Genomic DNA, 13,250 nt, shown 5'->3' on the forward strand with positions numbered 1-13,250 from the left:
GCGTCGTGTTGGCCTGTTTGCAATGCCCAAATATGGTGATGGGCCCTAGAGAGTACACGGCGTTCCTGGGTTCCGCATTAGTTTCGTCTGCTAAGAAATTATACTGCTTTGGACAAATACTTACATTTACCATTAAGCATGGAATCAGTGCCGCTCTATACCTGTGTCAGCGCCGCTCATAAGGTCACTGAACGTACCGGGCTTGTCGGTCGACGACGAAGCAGCAGCAACGGCCATGTCGCTTGTTCTGCGTGCGCTCGCCTCTTGAATACGTGGTGGAAGCGTGTGCGATGCTGGCGTCCAAGATTCGGGGGACAGCACTCACTCCGGCCAGGTCGCAGGGAAGTCGCCGTCGTTTCAGAAACGGTGCTACGACGCTGTGCTGCCACGCGGAGGCTGGAAGGCACGCGACCACCTTGATCTTCTTCTGCTTCTTTGACGGAAGCGGCAAGCCCCCACGTGAAGGCACCCTTTCCTTGACGACGATGACGATCTTCTAAAATGACACATATTGTGCAGAATAGGCCGCCAAACGGGTTGTATTACGCCAGCAAAAAGATATAACAAAAATTTGAAAGAAACGGAATATAACTTAAGTGATGCATACTACAGTAGTCAGCCTGGCAAAAAAAAAAAATCGGCAGACCGCATCTCACGATGACTGTGCACGGTAATGCGCTTAGCGTTGAATCAATACAGCGACACAACGTATTGCTGACGTCGAAATGGGTTATGCATGAGGCGTGTACTGCAGCGGGGCTCCTCTTTCGCGCTTCCTTAAGAACACTCGGCGCCATATAGCGGCGCCACATAGCGGTGCCGCCGCGAAGCCTGCGCGTGGCCTCTGAAATGCATGGCACGCTGGCGCGCGCGAACGCTGAGAAACGCGCCATGCGGCTGCCCGGCTCCTCCCTCGCGCTCATGATGATGATTAATTGGCATCCCCTTTGAAAGGAGCGGTGACAAATAGTCACCTAGACTGCTTGAGTTAATCAGGTATGCTATGTATGCTTTTCATTCTACCATTCTTGTGCTCGTCTTTAATCTTTTCTTTTTTTTCTTCCTCAAAACTTATCCGTCTACCTTGTACCGCTGCCTATGCCTGTAACGGGTCCGGTCGTATCAATCTCGTCCCTGCTTTTTTCCACGAATACTCTGGACGTCTCTTGCTTATCTCGACTGCTGACCGGTTGATGCTTCCGTCCACTTTAAATCCAAGCGCTCCTTGAAGGTGTGCATTACCTCTGGGTCTCACTGGGTGAATCCCTTCGCATTCTATTAGAATGTGCCGAGTGGTCTTCGGATTTTTGCTGCAACATACACATGCCTCATCTATTTGCGAATAATTGCTCCGGTTTGTCCTTAGGCAACCAGATCGAGCCTCAGAGAGCAGTTGAGGCACTTCCCTTTGTGTTATGGTACAGATTTTCCCTTCTAATTTATTTCCTCATTCTTGTAAATCTACATGGCATTTTTGTTTCCGTTCTTTGCATCCAATTAACTGGCTCCTGGTTCTCTATTTACACTTTCAGTTACCCTTTACTTGGTTGGCAACTTTCTTGACCTCTTCATCCATTATGTGTCCATGCTTTTCAGGTAAAGATACTTGCGCACTTTAGCCGCCCATTTACTTCGATCCATGTTTCTGAATCTTCAATACTAATTTTGCTATGCGCTTCTTGACTTCAAACGACTCCCAGGCTGTGTCACTCTGCACGTACTGCCTCAGTAGAGGATTTGCCGTGGGCTGCCAAAGCCAACCGGCCTACCGACCTTTGGCTAACTTCCAGCCGCGACAAGATTAGATTTTAAGAAGAGAATGGCATTTGCGAACGTTAGCGCTGGCACCATTATCACCATTACTCCTTTCCAGATTCCACGCACCACTTCATACTTATTGCGGCCCTAAAGTGTTCTGTTTCATTATTGGCCTATTCCGCTTCCCCTTTATCTTCAAATTATCTTGGTGGTTGCTTGAGTAAGTCTTTCCTTCGTTTATGTATGTGCGTCGAGGTACTTATATTGCTTAACTATGGTTATGACTTGCTGTTGAATTGACACCACGTAATTACTCGTCTCTTCGTTGAAGACCTTAATTCACGATTTCTCTGTGCTAAACTTAAGGCCTAGAATTCGCAAGTGTTTGTGAATCTCTTGCATTGTCCGCTAGTAGCACTATGTCATCCGCATACATCAGTCCGGGGACCTTCTGCTTCCCCATTTGTCCATTACCCATGCATAAGAAACTAAACCCTAATTCACTGTTTTCCAGTTGGCATTCCATGCCCTTGACATAAAACGTTAACAACAATAGAGACAGAAGACATCCTTGCTTCAGTCCTTAGTGAACTTCCGCCACTTCATCACATATTCGGCCTTCCTATACAAGTTGTGTTGTCTGTATATATTTCTCTCAGCAGCTCCACGAAATCGTCATCTATGCCTTCGTACTTGAGAATGTCCCATAACAATTCCCTGTCCACGTTGTCGTATAGGCTCCCTCAATATCTAGAAATGCTAGCCATAAAGGTCTGTTTGGAGCTACTGAAATCTTTATGCACCGAGTTGGTACAAACGTCTTATCCTCTAAGCGTCTGCCTGGTCTGAACACATTCTGTAGTTCGCTCAGTACATCATTTTTTTCCCACCCACTTCGACGATTCAAATTTTATGGCTTGCATTGTCATTCTATTTATCACCGACGTTGCTGTAACAGGCATATACCAGCTGGTCCTACCCTTATCACTTTTGCCCTTGTAGATGAGGTTCATCTTGCATCCGCGCCATCCAACCGGAATTTTCTTCGTTTTAATCACTTGCTCAATGGCATTAGCAGTGCCTTGCTCGTTGGACCGAGGTTTTTTTATTAGCTGTATTGGGACTTCAACAGCTGCGTCTTCTAGTGGCACTGCCGAGGTGTCCGCGCGTGACCTCTGAGACAAGATGCGTGGCAAGGCTTCATGCGTGCGAACACTGAGAATTGTTCCCTCGCTTTCCGCACACCCAGTGGCATACACACTGTGACCTACGTTCACGAGAGGTTCATCGAAGAGCGACACATATACCCAGTGAATGTGTGGCACTGCCTTTTTAACGTCGGGTTGCTGTTCTTCAGGAACCCGTATGGTTTCTGATGTTTTCGATTTCCATTGGTTTCGTTTCGATTTCGACGTGGTTTCGATTCCGCCCAGCGCAGGTGAAATTTGAAGGGGCCCTGTACCGCCATTCGGGCTTGGTGAAATAACATAGTTCACGGGTAGCAAGCGCTGCTGTGAACATCTCAGCCAAGTTTTGCTGTCGTACGAGGTGTGTGGAGCTCGCAAGAACGCGAAGTCACTTTTGCATCAAAGGCTCTCTTTTCAACGCATTCTCTTCTGGACGCTTTATTTCTTAGTGAAGAGGATTCTCATATGCGGCCGCTATTGGTAGCTGCGATCAGCTACTAGCGTAAATACCGCGGCCGCCGCGGGGTATCGCCATTAGTCCACTGGCTATAGGATTACTGTACATGCTACCAAAGCCTGTATATGCTGCCTTCTGTAGCATATACAGGAGCACTAACTGGCTAAGCTTACTGCGGCTCGCTGAGGACAATAGCGTTTGGCTTACGTTTAGCGCGTCGTAGGCACCGAAATCGGAAGTCGTGGCGTCTACGTTAACATCGAAAATTAAATTTGAACTGCGCGCCACGGTGACATTTAGAAGGGGGAGCATGGCGGAGCGTTGTGGGCACGCCTCACTCCGCCGTAGCCTTCGCAGTGCAAGGCATTGAACAAGGAACGGGAGCACAGCGGATGACGTGTTTAATTGCCAATAAATCCTCTTCTGCTGAAGGCATTCAAGTACTTTATGCGGCAAGTTATTAACATTTATTTCTCTATGGTATTAACTCAATGGCGTCAAGGGCCCCATGTCGCAGAAAATCCGGCGTCGGCGTCCCCCGTCAGGCGTCGCTCCGACAGAAAAGGCGGACATAATTCCGAACCACGCATACCCAACCACTCTTCTACCATCAAAGTTGCTCATACCTTGTCTTTCCTTCTTCACAAAGTTGTTCCTCAGAATTTTGCCAACGGCAGCCCACAAACAAATATAATGAAAAACAACAAAAAAATACCCCGACGCGTGAATCGTTTATGTTAGCTCTTCTCAGACTAAAATATTAGAAGTGCAAAACAACAACCGGAAATCGACCCATGCAAGAAGCCGTGTTTCCACCAGAAATCATGTCTTCGTGCATAGTGCTCTCCACCAGCGTTTCCCGGTAAACGTAACGGTTACATAAATGCTTCTGAAATCACCTATTTTCACATCAAATGCCTTTCTTCACTTCGATAAAAAGTGGTTCAGGGCCCCTTTAAATGACCATTCTTGTCATTGCAGACTGGCACACTCCTACTGGCACATATCCAGTGACCCAATTAAGTTGGCACCAAGAGGTTCAATGAAGACCAGCACAGACCCAGTGGTATATACCCAGTGCTCCAAGTCGGCGTCGAAGTGTTTCTTCGAACAGCAGTATGTACCCAGTCCTGCATCTACAGTCACCCATGTCGGCGTGTAAGAGGTTCATTAAAGAGAGGCACATATGTACACATTGCCACCTACTCAATGACCCATATTTTCCCTCAGCACAGGATCCCGATGCGCTGTGGTGTCTGTGGCGGCGACCGACCGTTTCAGAGCCAGGAGCTGCCATTTTGTACGTGTGAAAAAGTTGGAAACTTTTTAGTCATACCGTGTCGGCAATACATCAGATTTTTTTTGCTGCACCAAATTTTTAAAAGATTCCTTACGGCAGATTCCTTACGTCGCCGTGATGTTCCGTATAAAGACGAAGGGCGATACCATCGTCACCGCGCGCCGTATGCCGATGTGTGAGTAAGAGCGTGCGAGTAGGAGCCGACGACAGCGGCTCAATCTCGCGCGGTCTTCCGACGGGCGCAAGGCAGCGGGGGGGGGGGGTCCCACTCCAGTGGCTGCTGCGTATGGCGCGACCGCGCGGGCCAAATCTTCAAAGCGATCTGCGATGGGGACACAATGTGCGGAGTGCTGAGAACTCCTTGTCAGGGTGCCTACCAAATTGACATTTCCAAATTCCACGAGCTTTCCCGATTTTCCCTGAGTGCTTTTGCAAAATTCCCTGAGTTACACAGAAGTTTGTTTTATGTCCAGACGGGCTGACTTCGTGTTGCCCGATGCTGTCACTCTCTAGTAAGCATGTTAAAAAAAAAAATCGACTTAGTCCAGCTTGAATAGTGAAGAGTGGTGTCTATTTTATCGGAAAAGAAAGCAATTGAGGGGTTAGGAAAATGCACAGCGAATATCTTCTAAAAAGAATGGCAAAACCTATTGCAAAGCGAGTCGAACATATTCAAATACGAATAAAAGGAAGGTGCATACAGAAGCAAATATTTTCGAGTATGAGGTATTTCTATCAACTGATAGCAAGCTCATTGATATGAGGCCCGAACTTTAGTGAGTCTCGCTGAGCAGCTGAAAAGTCAACCTCAACTGTCCTGACATACTCTCACCCTGCGCACAACACCTCAGTGTTGCGTTTCACTGCTTTAAAGAGTTTACTTTCGTTTGGCTGGGGGACATCTGCATCTCGGCGTCAGCCAACTGTTTTTTGAGCTCGAGCTCCTTCAAAGAAGCGGCGGCACGCTTCCTTTCCCATTCATTCCTCAATGCGCCGGTCCTTTCTGTTATCGTCCTCCTTGCGCCGCGCGTTTGCCTCACTGACTACTTGAAGCATCCTCTAGGTCAGTTGTAATAAACATCCGATTTTTCAGTCTCCCTATGGGAGGCAAAAGCGTCCTAAAAATATGAATGCAAGTATTTTAGTGGCCTTAGGAGCTCAAATCGCCACAAGCACGGGCGAAAAAGCTCTGAAGGTTTACCAGTACATTTATTAGGCATATCGGTGCTTGTACTGTGACGGGAGACGGCCGTTGTGTACGCGTGTATAATTAGAGAATACATACTGTGTCCCGTGACAATTGCCCCTTACTACGCTTGCTAGGCTTCACTGCGTAACATTGCTGTATTGAGGTGAAGCCGACTTTCGGGAATCGATATTATGCAACGCGTCGTGCTTTCCGAGCTTCGAAGCCAATCGCGTGGATTACAAAGGCGGAGTCGGCGCCACTGCTGACAGCAGCGAATTCTTTCAATGAAAAACATGGCACCGAACGGCAAGAAGCTTAGTTGCCGCGGTGGTGGTTACGGCTGCCATTTGCGTGTGAGCGCCGGTTCGATGCGGAGAGATAGTCAAAATGGCGGCCGTGGTGGCTTTAATTAATGTCATTTCGGGCCTGCGATCAAGGCAAAAAGTCCGGAAAATCGGACGGCGAAGGGTTCTTGCGTCCGAAATTTCAGACGCTCTTATACACTGACTATATGGTGTACGTGGTGGCGCCGCCAAGCCGTCCGAATTATAAGGCATGCCTGAAAAATAGGGCGTCCTGAAAATCGGTCGTTCACTGAAAAATGGCAACTCCTCCAGCCGACGACATTCCTCCCTGTTACTCGAGTCAGCACAAGCGCGACTTTCGTTCCCTTTTAATAAAGTAACAGCCAATTTTCCCTGATAGAAGGGATTTCCCCGAGTTCACAAGTTCCCCGAGTTTTCACCGAGTATTTCCAGACTTTCAAAATCCCCGAGAATCCCCGGTTTTCCCAGTTGGTAGACACCCTGCGTGTGCGCTGCGTTTTCACCGCTTACTTCGCGTTGAAGCGAAAGGCAGCACGAAGGTCAATTCACTCGCTGCTGCTTCCGCACTTCCTCACTTCTGCGTTTTGACAGCGAGTTTCCATGATGATCGAGTTAGGTGTGTTCATATTTGCTTGTGCATGGATGACACCATGCTTGTTAATTTAGTGAGTAAGCAAATGTTTACAAGGTCATATGGTCGATAAAGCTGCTATCCTACTTCGTATAGCTGTCCAATATTTGCTATCGAACTGATGCTTCACCTTCCGGGCGAAACTGCGACTTTTTCTAAACATAGAACAGAACTGGACAAGTAGCATTTGCTTCTGTCTTATAATGCAATACAATTATCTTTTTATTGAGAGGTTGAGTACTAGTGACAGAATTATTATGAGTTGCTACGTCATTGGGCTAGTACTTGAATGTCCCAGATGAGTTGCAAATCATGTCCTGCATTTATCTGAAGTTTTTTATTACTAAAGCTCTGTTCGCAATAATATTGATGCCTTAGACATTCTCGAGCATAAATCTATCAATTTTGCATGTCTTAATATTTGCTTTTAGTGTCCCTTTAGGAGGCTGCTGACCCTGAAGAACAGATAGCTTGCCAGTACCTACAGACTTCTGATTGTAACTCAAATGTAGAATACTGTATAGTTAAATGACCACCAAAGTTGTAGTATATGTTTGTACTTGCATTTCTTCCTTTTTGTCTTGCTTGCAATTTACTTTTGTCCTAACAGCTTTACATCTACTCTGAGGCACTCTGTCCGTCTTTAGTTTCTTTTTCATCAGTACCTTTTATGTTGCTTATTCAATTAAACTGAGAGTAGAGAACATTTACATCTAGCCCGTTATACACATCTGAAAAACTTATCTTGTTTTCTTTTTCTTTATAAGACAATATTACATCCTTCAAGAGTGGCCCTTCTTTTTCTTTTTCTTTGGTGGAGGCCCTCCACGCTTCTGAGAGTCACCACAGCCAGCAGCTTTTGCTGCCGCCTCTTCCACTCCAGGTGCTTTGCAGGCCTCCACGAGCCACTTGTCTTTCTCAGGCAATTCATCAAGAGACTTCGAGAACACAATGGCTCGATCCACCTTTCGCCTGGTTTCTGTACAATGAATAAAAGGAAACCAGTAAAAAAAGACATGAACACACTACTCTTACTCAAATGTAGATCGACATACCATAAAACATCACACAGATCCCACACACTGAAGGAAGCTGAGTTCATGTGAAACGTTTTCCACACAACAGATGTGATGATAACTTTTAAAACTTCTATTTGTGTGCACTTCACTTCTGCTGTTGGGATTCACAAAGAGGCTATTAAAGCTGACTGACGCAGACCCTCACAACACCCAATTTTACACAGCATAAGTGCAAGTGAACCTTCCCATTGCTAGATGCAGTAGAGCACATGTCATCTTGAGTATAATTCACGACACATAAGGGTAGAACGACAGAAAGCTGAGCTAGGTGGTAAGGATTCATTATGCGTTCGTGTTGTCCACTTCTCTTGTGTCTTGTCTGTATGCCTCACCTTTTTGCATAATGAACACATAAGCGTAATGATAAAGAGGACAAACATCAACGCTTACTGAACTAGACTCATCAGCTGCTCGGCACGAGAGAGAACTCTTTATGGCAAACGATGGTGATGTTGCAATATGTGTTCCTAAACAATGGTAAAAAATAACTGAAGCTGTGCAATGCACTAGCTGGCCCACAAAAAAGATGTCCCTGCAACGTGTCATCACTTCAACATTGAAAGAAAGAAGATTCGTGTGGGGACATACAAAGAGCTGTTGTCGCCCAAATGGTCGCTGCCGTATATTTACAATGCTATCTACATGTTTGAAAAATGCCACAATTTTTCAACGTTGAGTTGCCCAGCAAGTGTTATCACATTGCGTAGATATATAAGACATTCATTTTTCAGCTCAGTAGTCTCTTGGTTTTGATTCCACGGCTTGCTTAACCCGGCTCGGCAGTTAGTTTTGGTTTTGTCTTGTAAATTGTTTCCTTTTGTCATGCTCGCAATGGCTGATGTCCATCTGCTTTCTAATCTCTCAAAGGGTGACCAATAGGTGCTCGCTCATTTATTTTTCACAGGGATGCGATTACATTTGTTCCCAGACAGACGCTGGTATAACCAACGATGCTGTCATGCCTGCGTTTCTTTTCTTGAGACTCTCGAAAACTGCTTGCCCTTCGATGGCAATGGGGCAAAGGATTACAGCAAGTTTCTGACTTGCTTGGTTCTTCTGATGGGTGCACAATTATAGAGTTCTCTCGAGTGTGCTCACCTAAATGGTTCAATTATGCTATGGATGTGTGTGCCCGTTGCTCTTGTGCAACTGAGTAGGGCAATGATTCCTTCGATGTGGACTACTACCGTCCAAGTGCTGAATCAGAATATATCCACTCCAGTGCATATCCTTTTCATTCTAAGCATTTATGCACGCCCATCTGTATTAATTAGTAAAAAATGCTTGTTGCCCTACAAAAAATATTTTTTTGTCACTTTATACTCACTCTAAAAGAATTGTGGTAAATTTTTTTCGAAATAGGTCACTCTGAAGATTTTAATCTGCAATAAAAATAAATCTACAATTAGGATACTCCCTAATGCAACATTTGAGAGCAGCTCTATACATATTCTCATTTTGTGTGTCAATATTTTGTATTGTGATTATATGGGTACACGGTTTATATTACGAAGAGAATGCTGTCAGTAGCGTGCTTTGTTTCCATACAGACAATGTTCGCTACTCTGGCGCTGTATCATAGCCATCGCCGCCACACAGCTCGTCTCGCGCGGCACTATGCTTTTCCACCAGTTATGAGAGTGGCCCTTCTTTTTGGGGAAATCATGTCACCAGTGTCAGCTGTGACAACACCCAAGGGAGCGTCACATCGAGCCTTGCTCACAGCCGCTTGCCATCGCCCCTCGCGGGAGCAGTGGTCCCCGTCATACACGCTGGTACCGTGGACTGGTACCACTGGTATCGTACAGCGGAGCTGGTACCGTACGTGGTACTGTACGCTGGTACCGTACAGTGGAGCCATTGACGCCGTCGACGAGCGTAGCCCTCCCCACCTCACGCCACCCTGCCCTGCCCCTAAGTTATTACCCCTCGGCTGCTCCTCCACTTGCCGCCTCATGCTTTCACTGTACCCTCCCCTCCTCCACTTCCCTCCTCACATGCTCTTCCTTTCGTTTCGCGCTGCACTGAACGTTCGCTTTCATCTTTTGCTGCGCTTTTTCACTTGGTTAGAACGAGGAACAATGCCAACGCTCAAAGCATGAATGGGTGCCTAAGGGATGCGTTCTAAATATCAACCCTGAAATGGCAAAGTCTTGAATATGAAATTATGGGGCTGGCTTAGGTTCAAAGGTCTAATTTTGTCATAACCTTCACAGCCTTCACACCGTCTGACAGCCGCATGAAGGTGGCAGCATATGACAATGTGCAATGGCAATAACAACAGAATACTTCGTATGAGACAGCAATTCACATCAGTCATAGCAATCACTTGGTAACAACATAAGAATTCTCTTTGAGCTCCACCTAGAAAACAGCAATGTACCTGCCCTCTGTACCTCCGTGCTCCAAGCGTAGGTCCCAAAAGATGCTCATATTTACACAAGTTCACATCTGCCATGACGTTGAATTCTGAAGTTTTACATGCCAAAACCACGATTTTATTATGAAGCACACCATAGTGGAGGACTCCAGATTAATTTTGACCATCACGAAATGTCTGCCATGATGTCACAAAAATGAGCAAGCATAATTGGACATTTTATCTATACAAATTCTGTTTGAGTTGCACAACAATGCAGAGTAGAACCTCGTTGATACAATCCTGTCACATACGATTTGCCAACACCAATGTTTGCGATCGAGAACACAAAAAATTACCCAATAGAGATATGCTTATATTTTGCCGGTTCATACGTTTTTGGAAAACACAATCTTTCGGCATCAATGTTCAGCACATTGTGAAACTGTGATCGTACGATACATTTCCTGGCTGCTAGATCGGGCCCCTCAGTTGACCCCCTTTCTTCTCGTTCTTACATAATGGGGGTCTCGAATCCGGCAACACTGATGCCTTCAGGTAGTATGTGCAGGTTTATTGACCAGTTGCCTTCACCCAGAAAGATCATGCACTCATGACGCCTGTGGCAGAAAGGATGTTCCACATCCGTCGTCAAGGTTTATGGGTGGTGGCGCTGGCTAACACTCCCAAAGTTAGTTCTAGTAGTAACACATAAATACCCAAGAAAGTGGATGGAGAAACGGCGCCACAGTAGCTCAATTGGTTAGAGCATCGCACGCGTATTGCGAAGACGTGGGATCATTCCTCACCTGTGGCAAGTTGTTTCCTCATCCACTTTCATTGCCATTAATTTATCATTTCTTTAATTCAATTGGTAAGTACAAGTAATTTCCTCTATGTTGTCGTTGGTGTGTTTGTTGGCTTCTCATGATATGATCTGTATATCAGGCACATCATAGTGGGGGGCTCTGAATTATATTTGACCATGTAAGGTACTTTAAAGCTCACACAATGCACTGTACACGAGTATTTTTTAATTCTGCTTCCATCAGAATGTGGTCACCATGGTCGGGATAAAACTCACAACTTTGAGCTCAGCAGCACAACACCAAAGATAAGGCTTTTGAATCTGGCAGCCAGATGAACAATGAAATCTGCAGTTTATCTTCAGCGAATGTAAATTTATCTTTACTTAATGTTCACCATTGTCAATCTTAACAGCTGTTTATCGCTGTGGGCCACAATGTGTTGCCCTCCTTGCAATCTATTGACTTTGATAGCCCGTGTTTTTCAAACCACTACGCTACAATAGCAAACTGGACAGTGGCCAATTTTTAGGCTGACAGTTCTCCAGTTAGGCCTGTGACACATGCAAGTCTCTGGAGTTCCAAGAAAACGTGACACGACTCTGTTTCTGCTAGCTTAGCATGTGAAGTAACTTTTATCTTTTGAATGAGCTTGTGTCACCAAAGCCTGAAAGTGGCATGTCGTTATCATCATCCGATGCAAAAACCTGTTTTGCCGCCATCTTGTGAGGACAATGGCGATGATTCCAGCTGTCATGGTAAAGTGTTGCCAAAATTGTGAATGCAGTTTCAGTTTCATATCTAATTTTAATTAGCAGAAAATCTTTGCACAAATTTTCTAGGGATTTTCTAGGGAAGAAAGGTGGGCATTTGCATTGGATGAATATGACAATCACTCATCGTAAAATGCTATATCTGCTTCAAAGTGCCCCCAAAATCAGTGTTTCAGTTAGAGACAACGTGCCTTCGATGCATTCGCTGTTGTCTACTGCTGCCGAGACAGATGTTGCAATCAATAGGGTTACGATTCAGGCCAGGCACTTGCATGTCGACCAGTGAAGTATACATTATATGCCGAGGGCCAGTTTCTGGATCAAAGTACTGATGGCTCATAGACATGTGAGAGAACTAACCCGCACCTTCCGTTGGGGTCAAATTATTCACCAAAGTCAAATTAATCGAAGCCTGCTGTACCACAACCAAGTTGCCCAGTACAGTGGGTTTCATGTTAAAAGATGGACAAGCCAAGTTATTTTCATTGTGACAAAAACAGTATTTACCTGCATGCATGATGACACTTCGGCAGTTGCCAAAGACAGCCTCTCGTGTTGTGCACTCAGAAAGCCCATACAGGAAACCGCTGTGAATGATGTCAAGGCCTCGCTCTTGAAAGCACAGATAAAGCCTCATCGAAGAACACTGCTCTCAAAAAAGTCCAGCAAAAGGTCAGACACCTGCTTTAAGCCTAAAATAAAAGAGCCGCTACTGCAGTAACAATGGAATGTATCATGAGCAACAGCACCATAAGCCACAGGTGCTACAACTAAGTTTCTTAGAATTGAAAGTGTGATAATATGCAAAAAACTGCCATCCACTTAACCGTAGCAGAATGGGGAAAAGTACTCTTTTCAATGTCTTAAATTAAAATTAAATTATTGCATTTAATTCCCCAAAGCAATGTACAAGTTATGAGAAATGCCACAGTGGAAGGTTCCATAATATTTACTGCCTTGAGTTTTTTAATGAGCACACACATGGTACATGAGTTTTTGCATTCCAACACCCTTAGAGTATGCCTGCCGTGACCAGGAGCTGTACTTGGTTTGGTCCGGTGGTTCGGTCCTTCCATGCGCACATGTGTTGGGGATCACATGCGCAGAGCCATAAAGTTACACGCAATACACTGAAGCGGAAGCGCACACTTTGATAAAAGTATGGCAATACCATTTGGGAGCCCTATGTAATCGCCAACGTTTTTCATTTGGCGTGGCTAAGCTTGACTTGGCTCAGTTACTGCTGTGCAGCTGTGACAACTTGCCTTAACTGGCTAAGCATATATCTTTAGAGGAACTTTTTATTATTAAAAATATTACTTCAAAGATAAACCCAGATTAAATGCAAGTTTTGTTAGATTCTTCTTTCCCCCAAGATCATGGTG

General features: G+C 45.3%; 2 protein-coding genes across 4 annotated transcripts in view; both read right to left on the reverse strand.

Moving 5' to 3' along the window:
- Window positions 1-7,399, reverse strand: part of LOC126541371 (uncharacterized) — a 42,223-nt gene extending 34,824 nt beyond the window's left edge. The window contains exon 1 of the mRNA XM_050188123.3: window positions 198-7,399. Coding sequence (XP_050044080.1) covers window positions 198-237 — 40 coding nt within the window. The 5' untranslated portion in view covers window positions 238-7,399. The remainder of the gene's footprint in view (window positions 1-197) is intronic.
- A 170-nt stretch (window positions 7,400-7,569) lies between these two features.
- The window catches only part of Rpp30 (ribonuclease P protein subunit Rpp30), a 42,441-nt gene continuing 36,760 nt past the window's right edge, over window positions 7,570-13,250 (reverse strand). For all 3 annotated transcript variants that reach the window (XM_050188121.3, XM_055076568.2, XM_055076567.2), the window contains exons 10-11: window positions 12,373-12,452; window positions 7,570-7,827 (exon numbers count right to left, since the gene is read on the reverse strand). In XM_050188121.3, coding sequence (XP_050044078.1) covers window positions 7,631-7,827; window positions 12,373-12,452 — 277 coding nt within the window. In that variant the 3' untranslated portion in view covers window positions 7,570-7,630. The remainder of the gene's footprint in view (window positions 7,828-12,372; window positions 12,453-13,250) is intronic.

Source organism: Dermacentor andersoni, chromosome 2, assembly GCF_023375885.2.
Source record: "Dermacentor andersoni chromosome 2, qqDerAnde1_hic_scaffold, whole genome shotgun sequence".
In the NCBI taxonomy this organism is placed as follows: domain Eukaryota; kingdom Metazoa; phylum Arthropoda; class Arachnida; order Ixodida; family Ixodidae; genus Dermacentor; species Dermacentor andersoni.